Raw genomic sequence first — 21782 nt, 5'->3', positions numbered from 1 at the left:
GCCCTCGCAGCAGCAGCGGGGCTTTCACTGCACTTGTCAGGGCCAACGAGACTGGCCCCAAATCGTTTTCTGTGTCTGTGGAGTCAGCAACTGAGCCGAATTCTCCCGCAGCAAACGACAGTCCCCTCGTCTTCACAGCTTGGAATATTAGCGTTCCACACTCTTGCTTACCGAAACAGAACAGCAAATCTAGGGAAATAACGCTGGCAAGGGGGAAAATCACGTGTTTCAGTGAGAAAGGCAATTTAGCAACAAAAACAACAAAAAACGGAGGGCACTGTTTTAAAGCCAGACTTCAATACACGTGGGACAGGATCCAGGTGACCCAGCGCTAGCAGAGACAAGCGCCCAGGGCAGCTCGGCTGTCACCCAAACAGCAACAGCGACCCTGCCAGGGCAACTTGACTGAAAACTGTAATTTTCAACTCATGGCCCACACTGGCCAATTTCTGAAGGGCTTGTGACAAATAGTATGGACGGGTTACCAACAGTACATACAGCATATATGCTTTTTTTTTTTTTTTTTTCTTTAGTGAAAGTTCAGTAACTGAAGATACTGAGAAATCACCAAGGAAATCTGCCTGATTAGCCAAAGACACTTAACCTGGAGACAGGGGTTAGGATAAACGCCACCCATTAAGCCAAAATGTTAGAGAGAGCCTCAGGTCACTGGAAAGTGCCACCACTTGAGATCCTTGTCATTAAAAGTTGTAGCTATGAGAAACACACTGCTTTAATGACACTGCATCAACACAAGAGATCTTAGAGCACATAATGCAAGCAGTTACTGTGACTATAGAGACAAGTAGCCTGTATTGTCTTCAAGAAAATGTTTGCAGAAGTAGTTTCCTAGCTAGTCCAAGCTATCTTCCTGACCTTTACACTGAAGTTCTCCCCAGTGTGGACCTTTCTTTAGTAAATGGAATTGTGCTTTATAAAGTTAAAGCATGTTTCCACTTTCCCTGCTCTACTAGACCTCACAAGAACAGAAATAGTGAGTTCACTGTTACGGTTGCTCCTGGGAACATGCGATACTACAACAAAGTCAACAGCCTGGCCAAGGCTTGTGAAACCTTCACCTCGGGCAAGTCTGGCTCAGCATTCATTCCTCCCACCTCCCCGGAATACTCTTCAAGCAGTTTTCATGCATAAATAAGCTGAAGTGGGAAGGAGTTCAAATAGGCCTCACTCTATGCAGTCAAATGAACTACGGAAAATGTTTGTATGATTTATATTATTTACATCCCGAGCAATGAAATCTCTGTTTCAGTATATTATACATGCTGAAATAACCAACAAGACTGCAAAATGTATAGTCACATTTTATATGTTGCTGTTGTATCATAAACCACCTCTATGTGACGTTGTTCAGGGACCCTCAGACCCCAGAAAACCCCATTCATGGCAACACTCGCAGTTCTCCTGCCTACAATTTTAGTATAACCCATCCTTTTGCTACCTAACAAGGGCAAAATTTCACAGTTTGCAACTGCATTGCACAGTTAGGCTGGACCCTATCTGTGCTTTTTGCTTGTGGGTCATTCCCAGTCAGTCCCTGCCACAACCTTCTTTATGCAAGGTCATGCTGTTGAAACAATGATGTATTTTCAAGAGACTGCCATGTATGAATGAAAGAACATTGATAATTTTTATAGTAAATGTCCACAAATTAAAGAACAAACCTAGTATATGCAAGGCAATAAATAATCTAGATTAATACAAATTAACCTTGAATTTGTTTGTTTCATAGTTTAAAGTCTCTGGAAACGTGACCACTTGCACTGGGCTGGCTTCATTGATTTCTGTTATTTAAATAAGCATGCCACAAATGAAAGTCAGAGGTGAGGTAATAGCTTTTATTATGCCAGCAAACAGTAGTTGGAAAAACAACAAAGTCACTTATCAATCAGTCTAATAAAAGACATTACCTCTCCCTTCAAATCTTGCCTTGCTAATATCATGGCAACAAATTCACTGTTCAAATATTTATCATCCTACCATTTGAGTTCTACATTTACTGGAAGCCATATAGCAGCCTCAGTGTATAACTGATGTTTGCAACAAAACAAGATTTCCAGTACAAAAAAGTGCAGCGACATCCGTGCCGAAAATAAAGCTTGTACAATTTGGCCATCGTGGGCATTGGTTCTGCAAGCTCCTCCACCCCCACACACGTCAAACCTGGCATCCGTGGAGAATCCCTAGCAGCAAAATGATGGCCCTTGGGACCAAATTATCTCCCAGCTGACATTTCTCAGAATTAACATCTTTCGTGTAGGTGGGTCTGTACTGCAGATAACCAGTCTGAGGAACAAGCAGGCTCCCTCACAGGAGTCCTCTGGGATCCCTATGAGGCTGCAGCAAAGCACTGAAAGCCATTTTTCATTCCACATTCACTGTTACGGCATTAAATTAGGAAAGCGTTTTCCGAGAGGCTGGAGGAATTATTATATCCCGTGGATCATCAAGCAGGTAAGGCATAGCCACAGGGCTGAGTAGAGATACCCCTAAGAGTCTAGGGAAGCAGATGGTTCCCTGGGATCGCCAAGAGAGGACTAATGAACTGCTTCCAGGAAACAAGCACATTAAGATACATGGCTCTGCCTTGTCAGCTGCTCAGCAGACATACCCATCACACACAGATATGTGGCCCTTTTTAAGCATCCTTGTTATTAAGAAGAACTCAGGCATCCACAGCTAGTTTCTTGCTGAGGCAGAAGTGCAAGGAAATACGCATTTCTTTCCTATCCTATTTCTGTTTAGAGCAACCACCTAACTCCTCCTCACTGCCTCAAGGCAGTGACAAAAGCAGAAACAAGAATTACACACAAATTAGTCTCACTTCCACCACTCCTGCAAGACAGGGCTCTGTGTTTGGCTTTTCCAGCTAAACCGCTTCCCTGCCTGCATATCCTGGCACAGCTTCCAGCTGCTGTGTCTGTGACTGCGCCCAGCCTCAAATACATTAATCCTGGTGTAAAACACATGCCTGGTGTGTCAGTCCCAAAGCAGCCTCCTTGCAGTTGTGCCTCCTGCGCTCCTCACCCCATCATCCAGCCTCTCAGCTGATGCTGAGTCCCCTGCACTCTGAGCAGGATTAATGACACCCACATCCAGAGGTGTTTCCTTTCAAAAAAGTTCATTTGGATGAAGTTTTGAGGAATATTCTAAGATATTCCTTAGCTGCACGATATCAAAGTGGCCGTGATGGTAATTTAGGCCAGGCTCGCTGCTCCGTGGTACAGAAAACGAATGCTCAGTCTCTGCTTTAATAGCACTGGGCAGGCAGCAGCTGTTGTTGCTGAAAGCCCAGCACATTCCTGCTGGCCCTCAGGTCCCTCATCAGTGGAGGTACTGAACAGCCTTAAGATGTTATTGTTAGGCGACAAACTTCTTCTAACATGACTTCAAAAAGGGAAATTTTATGTTGGGAAGAGATGATGAAAAAGCTTTCCTATTCCCCTGCTCTGGGCGCTAGGCTTTCAAGTTTTTAAGTGAAGGGAAAAAAAACATTACAAGAATTTTCGAAAGAGTGCGCAGGAGAAAGGGAATGCAGGATACAGAATTAAATGTTTAATTCATGGCTTGTGAGAGCCTTGAAGCAAGACCTTTCGGACTTGCTAATTGTTTTTCTGAGAAGTAGGCCAGAAGCTGTAATAATGCCTCCTACACCTAGGCAAATACACTCATACAGCAGTATTAATTTCAGCCTGGGGGTTTCCACATCACTGCTGTTGCACGAAGGTGCTGCTGGCGTTCCTGACCGCACGCCAGCCACACACAAGTGCATGGGACCGGCCTGCCCACAGCATCTGCACTTAAATACAAGCACCACGGATGCAAAACTCGGCCACTGTTTGTTTAGCACCAGAAGCTCTTCTGGTACCTGTCTCTGAATATTCAGGTTGCGGGGCTGTGGGCCATAGTATTTGTATAAAGTGACTGCAGTCCTGTTATGGCCCACTGAGGACCTTCATTATACCTGCAGCACGTGGCTCTGCACAGGCGAGCCCCCCAGAACCGAGTGTCTCCTCAGCTGCAGCAGCCTCTTTTAGCACCATGAGCTCAATGGCAAAAAACTCAGTGGGTGCAGGAACACATCCCAGCTGAAGGCAAGGATATTAATATGACAAGAAGGGAGGATGAAGGCAAGTGTAAAAACTTATACAGTTACTGAAGTTTGCTCATCTGCATAATTTAGAGGATCTAAGTCATGAACAAAGCATCAAACTCTTTTTTAGTTACCTATGCTGTAATCACCTCCTTTTCCCAGTCCCCAGCTGACGCCCTCAGATTTTCTCATCTCAGTAGGCAAAAGCACAGGCTTTCATCTACTTCTTCCAGCCTCTCCTATCCAGATTCCCTAGTTTCCGAATACGCTATTCCAGGCAATTCTCCAGTAAGAGCCTTCCGAGTGCCGCTAGCCACTGCTCCATCTGCTTTGTTAGACCCCCCCAGAAGGGAGGATCTTCTGCCCTCCAGGATCTTCAAGTGCTTTTTCTACTGCTGTTTTCAATTTGCTATGGAATCCACTTAGGGTCATTCCCAGTGTCAGAAGGATTTGCCATCTTCCTGCTCCTCTCTCCCATGTTTGCTGAGCCACTGACATAGCCCTCCCCTTGCTGCCACCTTCCCTCCTCGGAAAAGCCCAATCCCTGCACTGAGACTCTGCTTCAGAATCTCTGTTTAACCTTTTTTCCTCTCCCTATCTTAGTATTTAATGCTTGTCAAAATTAACCTAAATACTTATTAACAAAATGAAGATCATGATCTTTCATAAAGTTAGGGGGGTAAAGTATCTTAAAGTATCATAAAGTATCTTAGGGGGGTTACAGAGGTAAAACTACAGGAAGCATAAGAAAACAGATTTGGCTCCTAATTTTATCATCCTAAATCTTATTACATTCAAAAAGCTGCCAAGAGAGGAAAGATTATTAGAATGGTTACATTTTTACTGCAAATTTACACATGTATTTTCTCAAAGGTGTTCCATCTATTCTCAGGATCAATAATATGAAAAGGTAGAAGGAACTGGGAGAGATGAGCAAGCTTTGATATCCAGGTGGTACCAAAAGTGCTCCAAAATTTCTGTGGTCACAAACGTATTGTTTTAATTAAAAAAAAAAAAAAACTTTAATTCTTCAGAAAACATATGGATTTCTCCAAAAACATCCAATTTGTTTCCCAGTGCAACAGCAGAGGAAGGGTAGCTCTAACAAATGGTCATATCTTAAAGTGCAAAAAAGAAGGAACTGAGGGAAAAAAAAATAAAAGAGCTACATTACATTCCCCTCGCTGATACACCAGAAAGGCCTTCAGAAAAAAGGGAGGAGAGACCACGGGAACCACATTCATGCGGTTAGAAGGAGCTCAGGTGCTTCTCGGGAGCGGTGGCTGTATCTGCTCCAGATCGAGTCTAACTCTGGGGGGTGACCCAGAGAGGGGTCGGAGCAACAGGACTTTATGCCAGCTAACTGAGGCCCATTTAAAAAACACTTTTGCTTTTGATGGGAACCTGGAAATCTTCATAAAAAGCTCCCAGTGAAATAATTGCTTTCTTTTCACTTCAGCCCAGCAGACTCCCACAGATTTTACTGCATTTTATCTCTTTTAAGTGAATTGTACAGCTTCTCTTAAAAGGCTCATTTTAAAAAAAGCAGCTTAGAAAATGCCTGTCTCAATTTGACATAATATCCCCTACATTTCAAAGCCAGGAAAGGGCTTTTCTAGAAGAAGATAACACCTTCTCTGCTCAAGCAGATTGCTGCAGAAAAAAAAAAATAAAATAAAAAGAAAGGAATAAACAGCTGTGAAAGTGTGTGGGTGGTGGGATCCTGAATTTAATTTGACAAGTATATGCCAGCATTTCTCCACACACATACCTGTTAAGGATCTACTTGTTTTCTTCCTTTAAGTGCTGCAGATTCATACTGCTTCTTATTTATTCCCCTTATTTGGGAGTTAGCTTCTTGCTCATCTCTTCATGACACCTAAAAAGCTAACAGTTATAGTGCAAAAAAAAAAAAAGCTTAAGCCTTTTTTCATCAGTGCTTTTGCATTTCTGAGTCCCCCAAACAAATTCCTCTTGATATTAAAAAAAAAATATCATCAACCATGCTACAGACTACATGGTCCAAAGAGACATTCATACCCTGGTGAGGAGGCAGAGGCAGCTGCTCAGCTAATGGATATAAACAGTAAAATCCCAGTCAACAGGATATTATTTTTCTTTGAGGTTCCCAAAGAAGACTTAAGTGATGCATCAGCTCCTAAGCACATGCAGAGCCCGAGTCAGCCTGCAGTGGGGAGGCAGCACAGGACCAGCCCTGCCCATGAGGGACTCAAGGGCAGGTAATGAGCACTTCTGACACTTCAGTGGGATGAAAGATTTAAAAAGTGGGGGAAAAAGGGCTCGGCAAAACACCTGCCATTTATTCGCTTAACTATCAATAACTCATCTCTGAAATAACATGAGGCTAAATAGCTGTGTTTTCCTCTACTCGTGCCTTGAAAGAAAGCTTAGGTAGGGATCCAGAGGCTGATACCAAAGAGCTTGAGAAACTGAGAAAAGAAAAAGAACATAAAAAGCAGTCTTCCAGAAGCAGCTCAGAATCAGATATTTATCAGGCTGTGGTTCTTCAAGACTCCATTTTCAATGGTGAAGGCAACTTACAGTCTCAGGTATTGCAAAGGTTCCCTATAAACCAACTTTCAAGGTGAAGCAATTAATTAGTTTGCCTCAACTCTCTACGGCCTAAGAATCTGAGCACTGTCCTATTTCTAATTTTGTTTCCGTTCCTTCTCTCACAGTACATCAGCTTATATCATCATATTCATCCAGGACAGACATCTTTCAATGATCTCTCAGCATCTAGGCAGAATTACTATGTCTCATCCATGCCCTCAGCAAACTCTCCCTTGATCTTCCTCCCTAGCTCCCCCTGAGCTCTTTCAGAGGTTTTCAGACAGACGTTCGCACCACTTAGATATAGTACCACTCTGTTAAAATAACACTTGGATGATTCTGAGAACTGAACTTAGAGTATGATTTGACAGCAAGTTCAGCCTGGGATAAAATTTCATCCAATTCATTCATGCATGCAAAATGGAAGGCTTTTATTATGTAAGAAGCTGCGGTTCCTGGAGATGTTCACCATGAAGCATAATTATCTGGCTTCTAGTAGCAAGTTTCCTTCCCTCTCTGGCTGTACGTTATCCCCTTTCCAGCAATATGTAGTCAGTCCAACGCAAACTAAACTCCTGGAGTAAACTCAGGGAAATAAAACTGTTTGGTTTACTTTCACTCACACACACAGGTAAAATACTAAAAAACAAAACAAAAAAAAAGAGCCTAAATAAAAGTTATTTACTGCCAGTTAGCCTTGACCCACCAACTGGGGTACAACACCCCTAAGTATGAACAAATTGAGACAAAACCTTCTCACCACCTAACAAGGGAACTCCACATGCTGGATTGAAAGGTGGGTCGGGAGGTTGGTGTGAATTAGTAAATTCTAAAAGTTTAAGTTAGACTAGACAGCATATGTGTATTACAAGTCATGCAAATTGTTAGATAGATATCACCGTTAGATGGATAAAGGGAGAAATACAAGGTATGAAGAGAAGAAATAGGTCAGGTAGTTAAAATGGTCACTTTGGAATGAGAAGATCTAGATTCTGCCTCACCAAAACTTTCCATGTTCTTCCATAAAAACTGGGTCATTAGGCTATCCAAACAACTTCAAAATGAGTCCTCTGACATTCATGTGCTTTTGTTACCCAACTCGAAATCAGGGATGTCCTCTAGACAAACACATCAAAACCATGAGACATCGAACCACTACAGAAATAGAAGTTATTCTCTGTTAGAATGCATTAAGAACATATTTGAATTTTAGTCAAGACAAACCCAAAGCAGTGGGAAAGTAGTCCTGAAAGTATCAAGATTACTATCTGAGTACTAGAACCCAAGCTTGGACCCTCTCTGCAGAAACCACAATTACTAAGATTACTAAAACCACAGTTACTAAATTTCCACCTCCCTAGTAGTCCTGTCACTCTGCAGGAATGCAACACAGGCAGGAACATACGCGTGGAGCAGCATCTCAAGCCAAAACGAAGTGGGCAGCCCACATGAATGCTTCTGTCATATGGAAACCATGTTAGCACATTGTGCTGTGTTTTCCACACAGGTCCTGAGAGGAGGACTGGCTTTAGGCTCCAAATCTGATCATTAGAGTGATAAACGAAATGAGTGGAAACTCTGGCTTGTAAAGCCTGAACTGCAGCGTCTCTGCAGACACGCGTTGCTCCAGGTTTTGGTTCATTAAAGATGAGAATATAAGAGGTCAAGTGAACATTGGGCTTACAATTAAGGGCCTGAAGGACAAAGCCATCTACAGGCTTGAGTAACATGAAGGAGTGATCTCATCTGGGCTTGCTGTAGCTGTCCAGACCACCTCTGCCACTGACTTTCATCCTCAGCATTGGCATAAAAGTGAAGGACTCAGTATGCCTGAAAAAAGTCGGTTTTGATCCAGCAATAAGAGAGAGAAACGGAGCCAAAGACACACACCACCAAATAAATAAATAAATAGATAAATAAATAAATAAATAAATAAATAAATGGAGAGTCAAGGGCTTCAAAGGTACCTAAGATCTGATGAGCTAAAGCAAAAGCTAAATATAACTGGCTGCGTTCATCGGTTTCAAAAGAGTCTTGAGAGGAACAAAGATATCAGCTTTCCAGCCTCAAGGTTATGTCTGCCAGCACCTGAGTTGCTGGTTCTCACGGGGACGAGGAAGGAGGCATGTGCTGTCCCTCTGCAGACACAGGCTCCCATCTCCACAGTTCTTTCCTAAGTGTAGTCAGACTGGTGCAACCTCAAGGTTCTTAAAATAAACTCATGATGAGTGATACTGTCAATTGCAGCACTATCGATGAAGGATTTTATTCTGTTGCTTAGTTATATTGGCAATGAAAACACAGTGCTTCCTTTTGATACGCAGTTTTTGAAGACAATTAGGCCTCAGATTCTTTTTGATCCTTCTGATAAACACACTATGTTTTAAAGTTTTGAAAGACCAACAGTAAATACATCAAACAGAACATCCACCTTCAAAAAAAGATATGTAGCTTAGCCAGCAAAAAATCAAATGCAGTCTTCTTTCAGCCAAGGTCAATAATTGTATTAACTTCTGTAAGAAAACTGAGAAAGTTCCTTTTAACTAACAAGAAATCTTTTTCAAACTTTCTCTTTATAACGAGGAGGAACAGAAGAACACGCATAAGGGTCCCTGTGACTTTAAATCACTCTTGTCCTGACTCCAGAGAGGTCTTTAAAAGAAAAAAAAAAAATAATCAGAGAGCAATGGGAACTAAATGTAGCTCAGTGGCATTAGTCGCCAAGGACAGGAAGGCCTCTGCCCAGCTGTGGGATTTTAAGAACAAGGACAGGGACCAAAAGCTTTGCCAACTACACTGAAAAATACCTGCTGAAATTGCACAGGATTTGTGACAGAATTAGATCTACTAAGTACTTTGTTGAAAAAGTAGAATTGCTGGCGTGAGATCCATCTTACCACATGCTTTCCAGAAGCTATCCCCAGTTAACAGAGGATATTCTACTAAATAAAGGCTATATTTTACATTGCTTACTCACTGAACTCTCAAGCAAAGGCACTTAAGAGCTCTGCTTGCATCTCCAGATCATTATAAAAATGTTTTACGTGATCTGCACAGGGCCTATCTGAGTGTGAAAGCACCATCATCTTCAGATGATACTGTCAACCACCAAAGCATGGCAACAAATAAAGCTAGAGCCTGGGTGAGAATCAGTGAAGTTTCCTCATTTCTCGTCCTGTGATTAGCCAAAAGTTAATGCTATATTTTAGAAAAACAAATACTACTCTGGATATATACCATAAACTAGAGGTGCTTAGGAAGGCTGTTTATAAAAGTACCTGTATCTGTCAAAGCCAGTGAGCTCAGTGGGCTCTCTCTGCTCTATGAGCTGCTGTTCTTATTTGGGCAGGATTTTTATGATTCACTGCTATTAAGTATTACACAAAGGCACAGGGGCTGGAGTCCTGCTGAAGGTCTCCCTAGGCTTGGGAGCAGTGTGCAGCCAGGATCAGGCCAGATGGATCTGGGCTCCTGCATTTCAGTGGTTCTGCCCCATTTGCCCACTTTTGTTTGCTTGGTTACTTTCCTTGGGCAAAAAGCGCAGACCGATTTAAACTTCCTTCCTTGTATATATCCTAGATTCTGCTTTCGAAGTGGGCATTCCATACTGTGTTATCTATAAATCTGTTATGTATTTATGAACTTATAACTGGAGCTCATGTTTATAATGAGTATCAGCAAAAGCTTCAAAGCTTTAACCCTGCATCCAGTAGTAATCAAACAAAGGATCAGTTTTTAACAAAGTTATCTTCACTAACACTGCTTTTATTTGCCACAGTGCTTGGAATCTCCTATCTCACCCATTTTTCATGAGCCCAAGGAAGGATAATGAGCCTTTGGTTGGGAGCTATGTGCTTTAAAAAATACTGATATGCATTAGGGGTTTATTTGCAAAGCTTAAAATGAAACAGTGATCTACTTATATCTAACCAGTACTACCCAACAACAAGGCAGGCTGTCCACATAACCCACAGTTGTAGCACAACCCAAAGCTTCAGCTTAGGTCCCTTAAAAGAGATGAAAATAGAGGCTGTGATAGAGGCTTTCATGAGGCAGGATTAACAGAGGTCTCTGCTCATCAAGGTGCTGTGTTATTTGGCTTTTGGAAGACAAGGTTGGAAAAAGAGGCAGGAAGAATAAAAGTGTTGCTCAACATAAACACTAGAGAGTTACGAGATAAGTAACCTGCCATGTGACCATTAACAGCAATGGTAAAGCTGGGTGGGGAAGAAATAAATGTATGTAGGCAGTTTATTTGATGCTCAGTCTCCCCTGTAAATATGTTCTCGTGGGTGCAAGGTACAAAATACCTTCTTTTAAGGGCTCCTTGTTAACCTGAGAGTGCAGCAGCTGCTCCACAGTGAACATCAGCTCTTTATGAATAGACCTGTGTCCCCAAGGCAGGATCCAAGGCCCAAATCCCAGCTCCACATAAGCATGGCTGAAACAGGAGCCCCACACTCGTGGCATCCGACTTACTACCACCAGACAAAATATAGTCTTGTACTTAAAATCTCTGTACATTGCAAGGCTGTGATGTTGCAAATGGATCTGGCTGGGCAAGCTGCTGTTGGGCAGGCGGAGCATCACGGACAGATTTCAGGAGGCCTCCGGGTGGACTCGCCTGCCCCAAGCAGTGTCCGGGTGAGTGAGGATCTGCGCTGCAGGGCCAGGCTCTGGATCACGTGTAAATCCATCCAGCTGCTTCCTTTAGTGGACACTGAGCAGTACAGGAGATTCACATGCTCGGCTTGGTACACAAAATGCTCTCCTTCCCCTTGTTAATTAGGAAAGGATTAAGATCCAAAGGGATCCATCCTTTAAAGATACAAGGACTGAAATATAAATATTTTTATTTGAAATTAACCTTGTGGCACCTATTTTGTGAGTTTTTTATAAAATACTAAAATTATACTACCAAAGTAGAAAAACACAAAAATTGCCATAATGAAGCAAATCAGTGATACTGATCTAGAAGGATCTTATTTCACAGACTGTGAAAGATGCTAAGGAAAGAAGTATAAAAACAAGGTTTCGCATTTGTTCATAGATTTTTCAGGTCTAAACTATATTGATAAGATATCAAGAGTAACTTTCAAGACACTGCAGTACAAAATACTTTTTTACATATGCCAGCATTAGTCAAAAATAATTAACAACATCCCTCTATGCATTACACTAATCATGCCATCAAATTAAGTAGTAGGTTCAGAGATCACAGTTATCTTTCAAGTGTTACTGATAACATCTTTTCAGATTCGAGGGGTTTTCTGGTGGTAGAACCAGAAATCCCTCCTGCTACAGGTTGCATGTCCATAGGCGCTCGTTTGCTCTGCAGGCCTCAGGCTGCTGCTGTGATGAATCTTCTTGGAAGAAGCGGATTTCAAGTTGTGATTGTGGCTACAGAATCTCAAGCTACAGCTGGAGTGTAGCTCATGCATTTGCATGGAAATAGGCGGCAATTACAGTGAAGGAAAATCTATCCTGCAGTTCCACTGATCATTATAGTAACCCACCACGCCTGTGCGTAAGTGGGGAGAAATAAAAATAGAACAGCAGGTAGGGAGAAATGTAGAAAAAGACTGTTATTTCTCAGAATGTTCTGTGATGCCATTTATCACCTGGGCGATGACACAGATGCAACTAATTATCTGGTAATTTCTCCCGAATACACTATTTTTGAGATTCTTTTTAATTCTACATGACAGATAATATTTGGTTCTTCCCCCTTTAGACATCTCTCCTTAATAATTATCCTGCAACAGCAAAATAGCACAGGACACAACCAAATCAGTGTTTACACGGACCCTGACAAGCCAGAAGGCCCGAGGTTGTTTCTTCTGTCCCAACAGGAAGCAAATAAAGAAAAAAGGAAGCAAAGTCATTGCTTTGTAGTATTTTCCAAGTAAACTCTACAAATATTAAGGATGCAAGTGAAATAGCCTTCATTTTTTTGGAGAAAACAAATGGACTGTATTTCTGTCCAAGCTGAGTAGAAATATAATAAATAAATAGTTAAAACTATTAGCAGTACATTATACTTTTTAATTGAGGATAGTTTTAATATCGCATTTTGAAGACTATCATTTTTTAAATAATCCTGTGCATTTAATTTCTGGCAAGTGGTAAAGTCTGAGACCTCACCAGGCCTCACAAATTAGGCTCAGCACTAACGGCAACTCGCCAGGAACAGAAACAAAATGGGACGGTGGTGAGTGATCCCGCCCGGCAGATTAATCCCATGCCTCAAGTTAGCTCCGTGCTTGGAGAATCACAGGCTAAACCAGAACAGCCTCTCCTACGAAGAACTGTAATGGTAACCAGTGCTGCAGTTCATTTGACTATGGAGCTACTGGGCATGATTTGAATTTGGTGTAATTTCATTTATGCAGTGGCACAGGGAGTCCAGACTTCTCATTTGTTAGAGAAATTAGGCATTGACCTTGCTAAAATTGCATGCTGCAACACGTAGTCAGTACTTTCTCTCACTTCCCACTGCTTCTTTATTTCATTGCCAGCGTTTCATACATTTTAGGCAGGTAAAGCTGCCTTCCTGTCACTGCTCCCAAACACCCTAAGCCATAAAATTGCCATTATAGAGACCAGCCACACCAGAAGAATTACGTTTCCAGTATTATCTTTGGTTTCTGATGCCTGGATCTGAATCTTTGTTTTGGGGTTTCACATTTATAACTCATAGGCCTATTTAACTTCATTTTTATGTGGAATAATATTGCTTTGCGGTTCTACAGAACTTCATCCAAGGTTCTCCAGGCATTTTAATCTTTCCAAATGTCATTTTACTCTACAAGATGCTCCACTGAAATTAGCATGTCTACAGGCAGAGTAAATACAGGAACAAGTTACGGAAGAGTTAAAATAATGAACAGGTACAGCACTTACTTTTGCCAGAATGAATGGATGTATAATAAAAGAGTTTCCTTCCATTTATAAATTTTCCATGTGTTTGACAGGCATGTCAAACTATACCAAAAAAAGCTGAACACTGATGCATCTTGTAATTAAAATAAAAAAAACCCCACTATAGTTAAGTGCAAGTCATCTGTATTATGCTTCATACATAAACACACAAGCAAAGATAAAGAGAGGAAAATGTTTTCAAAAACTGCTGACTGTGAAGATCTGCCTGTAGATGTCCAGTGTAGATGTAAAGTAAGATATTTAGATACTTAACTCCCATTGACTCTATTAGAAGTTAAGCATCTGTATTACCTTAAATTACAGGCTTTGAGACTGGCAGTTTCAAAGTCCTGAGAAGCTGAGGTTCAAATCAATAGTTTTTACAGTTATTAGTGTCCAGAATTTACAAAAATCTTGATCTTAAGAATCCAAATGGGAAGGTAATCCAACCAAAGGGCGCTGAGTGTTCGTGACTAACTCATCCCAAGTTACACCTAATGGTAACGATGCGGAGCCGATGGGGCTGGTACTGATCAGCTTCTTTCAGCTTGTGATCACTTTTTCTCTCTCTTTTTTTTTTTTTTTTTTTGCATTATTTCTGACACCACTACATTATGTGCATGTGTAGCATCCCAAATATGTTTGCAGGCCATGCAAATGTCTTCAAAGAAAGCTTGTGTCTCAGGAAACTATTTAAATCTACTAAAATCAAGGAAAATTGGCCTATAGAATTTGGGATAAAAATGCAGTAAAATGAGATAAAGAATACAGGAATTCTGACTCCTTTTCTATTCCTGCTATCAACAAATCACAGTGCTACCACCCCAGTCCATATTCATATAAGAAATGAAAATTAAAACCAGAATGACTTTTAAATAGCAGTGATTGCATTCATTTTCCAGAGATGAACAAAACTTCTGACTATAGATGTATTCCTCTCTGCATACTTCATTCCAGGAAATGGAGGGAAAGACACGTGCTACTAAATATACATTCAGACTACTGCAAAGTACTGAATTCAGGACAAAAATGCCATTTAAAAAAGAGTAATTTCTGTTGGGGATGTTGCCTCTTTCCAGCGAATGCAATTCACCACACAAGGGAGTGTATTTTTGATGATCCTAAATCAAGCTTCCAGTAGGAAAGATTTTAAAATATTCTTCTGTTGTAACAAAATGTTCCTGCTGGTGTTATAATGAAAGAGAAAAAAAAGGAAAAAAAAAATAAAAAAACCCTGCTGGCAGGAAATTAATTATTGAACATTCCAGTGCTTGGTGATGCACTCCTACATTCTGTGCAGTCTTTCCATTTTTCTCTCTAAAAGTGTAGCGAAATTCATTATGGAAACTATGGGAAAACAACAGAGAGCCCCAGAAAACCAGCTTATCAAATGCATTTAGAAAACAAACAGAACTGGAGTGAGTTTGTGTGTCAACACACCTGCTGCCTATTCCCTCTTGGCATCTCGCTCTCTTCTCCATCACGTTGCCGCTTTTGCTTCTTCTGCCCTGAAATTACTTTGTCTAAGAAGGAAGCAGTTCTTATGGCTTTTAGCATCCCTTACCTGCTTTGAACTACCATTTCCTTCACTGGAAAAATAAAATGGAAAATCTTGGCTTTTAATGAAAAGGCAAAATAAAAGCCAATCATCATATGCCTGTGTCTAAACATCCAGTCGCAGCTCCATTTTTAAAATCACCCTTATTTTTTCCCTTATGTCCAAGACAGTTTAACAAATTACTCTTAGTTTTAGTCTTCCTGTGAAAAAGATGGGGAAAAGAATGTACATGCCATAACTTCTCCAGTCCATTCTATAATAGAATATATGGTTACTAACCCATATCTGCACACTGCATATGCATCTAAAAAAATACTGAATTCAGCAAGGTGATACTGCTGCCAAAAGTCACCCATGAAAGCAGATGCTTTCCAGCAAGTGCCATCCTGGATCCTCAAGTGGTGCTTTTTCAAACTACTGATCTACAGAAGGAACATATAACAGACTGAAACCACAGATGCCAACTGCAGATAGTGTTTTATCTGATCAGTACTCTCTAGTTTACTTAGGACACAATGAACTTATCATGAGAAATTAATACTTTTGCCTCTTGTTTTTCTTTTTTTAAAAAATAGGCAGGGAGAGTATGGGAGACTACTACAGCAGATGGCTCTATGATGCTGGCAGGAACTTTCATACCGGTTAGGCTGCTGAGACTCTAGTGTTGCTGTTTCTCACGGGCATCACCAGTGTCTCATGGGGCTTATCGGTCTCGTGCTCTTCCCTCGGCTCGCGGGCGGGATGGCTTGGGCACAGCCTGACTTCCAGGCCAGCAGTAGCTCATGCTTGGCTAGATCAGAGCGCCAGCAGAGCAGGACGGGCAGTCTCCATGCCTACAAGCAGACATGCCGGTGTTTTCCTGTGTTGTCCATATCTACACATGCTGCCTACCACCTCTCCTGAGAACATAGCCCTGTGCATCCGAGACACCTCTCAGTTCCGTGCTCACACAAGGAATCCCAGTGATCATGACTGGTAATTCAAGGTTGCATCTTCACCGATGCAAAATCTTCCCTTGGAAGGAAGCACTGTGGGAGAAGACAGAACACCAGCTTCTCAGCATCTCCCTCCCCACAGCGATATCTCAGAGCTGCAGCCGCCCTCACCCCAGGGTCCCCCGCAAGGCCGAGCAGAGCGGGGTCCTGCAGACCCCCAGCTGCCCCGTGCTGGGGCTGCTGCACGCCCGGCCTCATCCTCGGCTATTTTTTCACCCTAGCATCACGGCTTTCCAGCACATGGCAGCTGCGGCTGGTACACAACAATGCAAGCGGTGACTCAGACCACATTGTTGGGAGAAAATTAATTTTGAATCATAAAAGAGAAGTAAGTTTCATTTCTTTGCTACATATGCACATAAAAGCATATGCTGGCATTTTGTAAGCATCTATGCTGAAGGGAGGCACCACGCTTCGCCACTGAGCCCTCGCATCACAAAATCACACTCGCCTGAATATCAGACTCACCATCTGCAAAATGTTTTTCACTTCTACAAGATAATGTGAGATCTATGTGTCAAAAATCATATATACTGTAAGCAATAGCTATTATCACTTACTTTGGAGCAGCACCTTAAAACAAATGCCTTTTCCCCCTCAAAATAGTCCACACAAGTCATAAAACTTTTTAAAACTTTTTAGTAGCATGAATAGGATGACAACTAACACACCTCTTAAAAATCCTCCTGCATTTTAAGAGGGCAGAGGAAGGATCTTCCTGAGCCTAATATTACTTGGAGGAATTTGCCCTGTAGGATGACATTCCCCTTCAGGGCTATAGGAATTCTGAAGAAGGCTGTATGCATCTGTATAAATGTATCTTAAGTTGCAGAGAAGGAAGAGAGTGTAACTCCTTCTTACACAAATGATTGAAAGACAAAGCGAAAAACAGATTATTCTGTGGAAGAATACATATCTTTTCCTTCTCATAACAAATGTCCATGAATTTAAGATAAATCCTTTCTAATCACTACAATGTAGAGCCACAGGAGATTGGGCCAACCATGCCAACACACAGAATCAAAAGAGATGGGGGCAGGAGCCAGAGAAACGTAGGCTTATCTATAGTGAGGGACTGACAAAACAAGAGGGGAGTCCAACCCAAACTCACCAGTCCTGCCTCCCATCAGACTCTGAATTCTGGAAGTTACGAAGAGGCAGGTCAAAACGTTGTGGAATGAGGCCATCTGCATTAACTGCATTATCAAGACATCAGGGCTGGAAGAATGGCTAATTTTGGTCTCTTTTCAGATTAAATTATACATGTTCTATAAACAAACCAAGCCAAAACTAATTTCCAGCGACTGCGCTGTCTCTTCCAGTAATCAGTGCTTTAATATCATTATGCATAAACAGGAAGAGATGATGATCTGTAATTCAAGACTATTATTTTTATGGATGTGGACTTACATGGCAATATTATGTAAATGGTTGATTAAGAAGATTGGTATGCTACATTAAACAAATAGTTTTTTCCATGCCTACGAACCAAGGTTGCTTTTCACTGTTGGATCAGTTGTCGCTGCCCTTGCCAATCACATGCAGGTAGTTGGAGGCAGCAAACCTAACTTTGGAGCAACTACAGCACTGATGCTGAGCTATGTTCAGACCTGGACAACTGCGTCCTTTGCGGCCACACAACCTGTAGCCGAGCAGGAAGGTATCTTGTGGAGGGTTTATCCGAAAGCTCTGCCCACGTTTATGCCACAGTAGCGTATGAGGAGGGACTTAAGTGCTGGGATAGCCCTTGGCTGCCTTTCCAACTGCCCCAGTAGTGACCTAGAGCCCCGTCCTGCCTTCAGAGGGTGTCTCCACACCTTTATGTGGGAGTGACGGGGCCGACGCTGGCCCAGAGTTTCCAGGGCTCCAAAGCAGACTGGAGCGCCAAGCACGGCCAGTCTGGGGAGGCCTCGTGCCACCTTCCCATCTCAACCAGTGACCCAAAAGTGCTGGCCCTGGACGCCCGGTTAGGACACACACCCGCACCCCTCGGTCCCGGCCGCGGCTCCGGGGGCGGCAGAGCCTCTCGATGCCGCCGGGGGCTCCGGCACCCGCCACACCAAACACGGCCCCGAGCCCGAGCCCGGCCCCGGGGGTCCCGGCGCTGCCTACCCTGCAGGTTCTGCACGCGGATGTCGCTGATCTGCCCGATGAGCTCCTCGCGCTGGAACCAGTCCCACTCGTGCCCGGCCATGGGGCCGCGGCGGCGGCGCGCAGCGGGGCAGCCGCCCGCACCGGCACCAGCACCAGCACCAGCACCAGCACCAGCACCGGCACCAGCACCGGCACCAGCACCGGCCCCGCCGCGGGAGCTCCCGCCTCCCGCCTCGGCCCGCGGCAGCCCCGCGCTTCCCGCCCGCTCCGCGCGGAGGCGGCCCGGGGCGCGCGGCGGGAGGGGGCCCGGGGCGCCCCTGTGCCCAGAGGCGGGAGAAGGAAGGATGAGGTGCGGAGGGACGTGTCCCGTGGGAATCAAGCACGCGCCGCTATGCGTTAAAAGCAGTTTACGTGTTGCTTTAGTTCGCTCTCATGTCCCTTCGGAGAATCACAGAACGGTTGAGGTTGGAAGGGCCCTTCAGAGACCATCTGCTCCAACCCCCCTGCTCCAGCAGGGACACCCAGGGCAGCCCCTTCAGCCTCCAGATTTCCCCCGTGGCCTGTTTTCCCCCTGAATGTCTTCCTTTATGCCATATTTTCGTCAGTGTTGGACAGTGATTCTCCACGCTCTTCAGCTCTACTGAGCTGTGCTCTGAAAACTTGTGGAACAGCAGGAGAATTTCCTGCATGCACAAGGCGTTTCATTACAATGTATCACTCACTATTTGTGCTTTCGTGTCCGTTTTCTTTTCAGGACGTGAAGATTATATAACGTAAACAGAAATTTTGACACAATCCAGTCGGACTAGTATAGTATCATTGCTAAGCCCAGCAAAACACACAAGCTGAGATCTACAAAGTTACATATAAACAAACTGGGATCTAGAGATTGTGGCCCTTTCAAGTTGGAAGTGTTTATGTGATTCCAAGCACATGCTTTCTCCTCACAGCTGGTTTCACCCTGCCTTGGAATGCAGCACCTTCCCACAGCCCCTCGGTGATTTTTCTATCACCAGTCAAAATCAGATGGGGATGGGAAAAAGTCCAAGTCAGCTGGGGAGCATCTATTTGCTGAACTGTTTGTCTCACTGCTATGACAAGTACCAGTCGACGATCCTGCAGCCCATTCTGCAAGGGTCTGGGTCTCCAGCTTTATTACTATTTATACATGAGGGCTCAGAGGTTTACACAGATGCAGACAGACAAAGGCCGTGCCAAAAAGTTTATGAGCATGAACGCAAAGAAGAAACATCTTGTGAAAAGGAAAGAGCAGCAGACTGAGCCCTGTTTGCACATATCACAATGCCTGTCTTTGACTTCCTTTGGCTGCAGGAAGACCTATTTTTTGTTTTGTTTTGTTTTGTTTTGTTTTGTTTTGCTTTGTTTTTGTTTTGTTTTTCCAGGAGGAGTGAGCTGAAGGCATCAGTGACATGTTCAGAGGTGGAGCTGAGAACCGAGCAGAGGGGGCTGTTGGAAAAGAGGGTTTCACATCAGTGAGTCATTGCACTGCTGTCTCGCGGGGACCACCTTATATCATATGTAAGGCACGGTTTTCTGTAAGCCAGGAATAAACTGCCGCCTTCTGCAGTGCTGGGGTGGAGTGGCGGGAGCAAAGGTCGGAGGAGGTGACACAGTAACTGCCAGCAGCCAGCCCTGCACGGGACGCTGCAGCTCCGCTCCGCTGCCCTCTGCACATGCAGCCTGCGGCTGCACTGTGTTATGTGCAATATGTTGCTGCCTCTGACACGCTCCCTGCCCCAGCGTGAGAGATGCCCAGTTCCGTTCTCTGAGGGTTCGGGGTAGCCCCTGGGCATCCAGCATTCCTAGGAGGGCCAGGTATTCGGAGCTGAATTCGGTCTCAGGGTCAGGCTGAGTTTCAGACACTGTAGATGATGAACAGTCTGGGCACATGGGTATTAAAATTCCCATTTGGGAGGAGGAGAAAGGGGATTAACCCATTCTACGTAGGAAAACATCTGCTGTCTGCACCCTCCTCAGAGGAGGAGGGAGCAGCACCACGAGGAGCAGGGAGCCCTTGTGCTTCCCACATCCTGCAGCCCGGCCTGCCCTTCCCGTCACTGAGCCTCCGCTGAGCAGGCTGGAAAAGATCTCTGTATCCAGAACCAAGTGCTCCATACTGAAAAGGACCGAAAGGACTCTGTAAGGACACTGAAAAAAAATAATAGCAATACGAAAAGAGGGGCCTTGATAAGCATTCTTCTTTAAGCTTCTGGTTCCTTCCATGAAGATATGTAGTCTATGAATTAGCACTAGAAGAAAGTATGAATACTGAGATCCTCACATGAAGCCAACACTCCAAACGTTATGTTACTTGTCATAAAATCTGTAAATGCTTGTGGGAAATTGCCTGTGAAAATACTCTATACCTACTAAGGAGTAACTTATTATATACAGTGAGGAGTAAAGAACTTCTCTTAAACAGAAAGTGATTTAAGATTTTATTATTAATGTTCACTTGTCTTTTGATGCTTAAGGACAATTCTGTAACTGAAAAAGCAGGTTGCATTTAATTAAGTCCCTTGGCTCAGACTTGTTACTCAGGGCAACACTCTAAACACTTGGCAAGGACTCTGAACTATAATAACAGGTATATTAAAAAAAGATTTTAGTCATATATGAGAAGGCAGGGAATCTAATAGGATGTTCATAGGGAACCTACCACTGCTCTGTGTCACCTTTACCTTTTCTCCTTCTAGTGTAAAGAAGAATAAGGATGGTTAAAAACTTTTACTGTACCATCTTTATATGTTTTCTTTATATATCTTGCCCATGAGTGAGTTTAAAAGTTGAATTCTCAGTTTGAGAGGAAAATATATACTCACCTCATCCTAGTGTGCCCCTTGTACTTTTCCTGGCACTTTCATGAGCTGTGACTCCCTACCACAGTGCTCAGGACTGTCCTTCCCATTGGTACATCCAAGTCCCTGAGATGGTGGCACTGCTCAGGTGAGCTCCTCAGACACCTCTTCCAGGGAAAACTGTGATCCTGAGAGGATGGAGGATGTCTATGTCCTCGCTGAGGACACACCTGCCCCCAGGTGCTACAGAGGCTATAGTGAATCTCCATCAGTTTTTGGTATCTGTTTAGTTTTGCTTAAGTCCTCTTGGGCAAAGCCTGAGAAACAGAGGATTTCTTAACCTCTAGCTGAATGAGGAAAAAGGAGGAAAGTTGAAGTCTGTACACACAGAAAGCAATTCAAATTATTATTTAACTCATATTGCACAGATACAGTGCAGCCTGACCTGCCTGGTGACTCCCATTTCGAGGCAATAAGTATGCCACCGTAGGTCTCAGCAGCACCTCATTTTCCCTGTTTAGCCCATATCTGAACCAGCCAGGAGTGCCAGCCATGAGAAAAGACTCATTAGCTGTGCTGGATGTATAAGTAAGCAAAGATTTTGTTTCTACTACCCTGTCCTGCAGCAACCGCCCCTTAGTCTGGCTCTTCTGCCCACACACATGTAAAGAATGGGAGGTGTACCATGGAAAATTGACTTGCAAAGTAAA

The 21782-nt window shown here is 43.4% G+C and overlaps 1 protein-coding gene across 2 annotated transcripts in view; it reads right to left on the bottom strand.

Annotated features, from left to right (window-relative positions):
• Window positions 1–18353, bottom strand: part of CLMN (calmin) — a 73354-nt gene extending 55001 nt beyond the window's left edge. For both annotated transcript variants that reach the window (XR_003250580.1, XM_026046497.1), the window contains exon 1: window positions 18272–18353. Coding sequence is in view for 1 of the 2 variants with exons in the window: in XM_026046497.1 (XP_025902282.1) it covers window positions 18272–18353 (82 nt within the window). In the remaining variant the exon portion in view is untranslated. The remainder of the gene's footprint in view (window positions 1–18271) is intronic.
• Between the last annotated feature and the right edge of the window lie 3429 nt (window positions 18354–21782).

Source organism: Nothoprocta perdicaria, unplaced genomic scaffold (genome assembly GCF_003342845.1).
Source record: "Nothoprocta perdicaria isolate Ctin4 unplaced genomic scaffold, notPer1 scaffold_108, whole genome shotgun sequence".
In the NCBI taxonomy this organism is placed as follows: Eukaryota; Metazoa; Chordata; class Aves; order Tinamiformes; family Tinamidae; genus Nothoprocta; species Nothoprocta perdicaria.
This window is presented reverse-complemented; position numbering and strand designations above follow the sequence as displayed.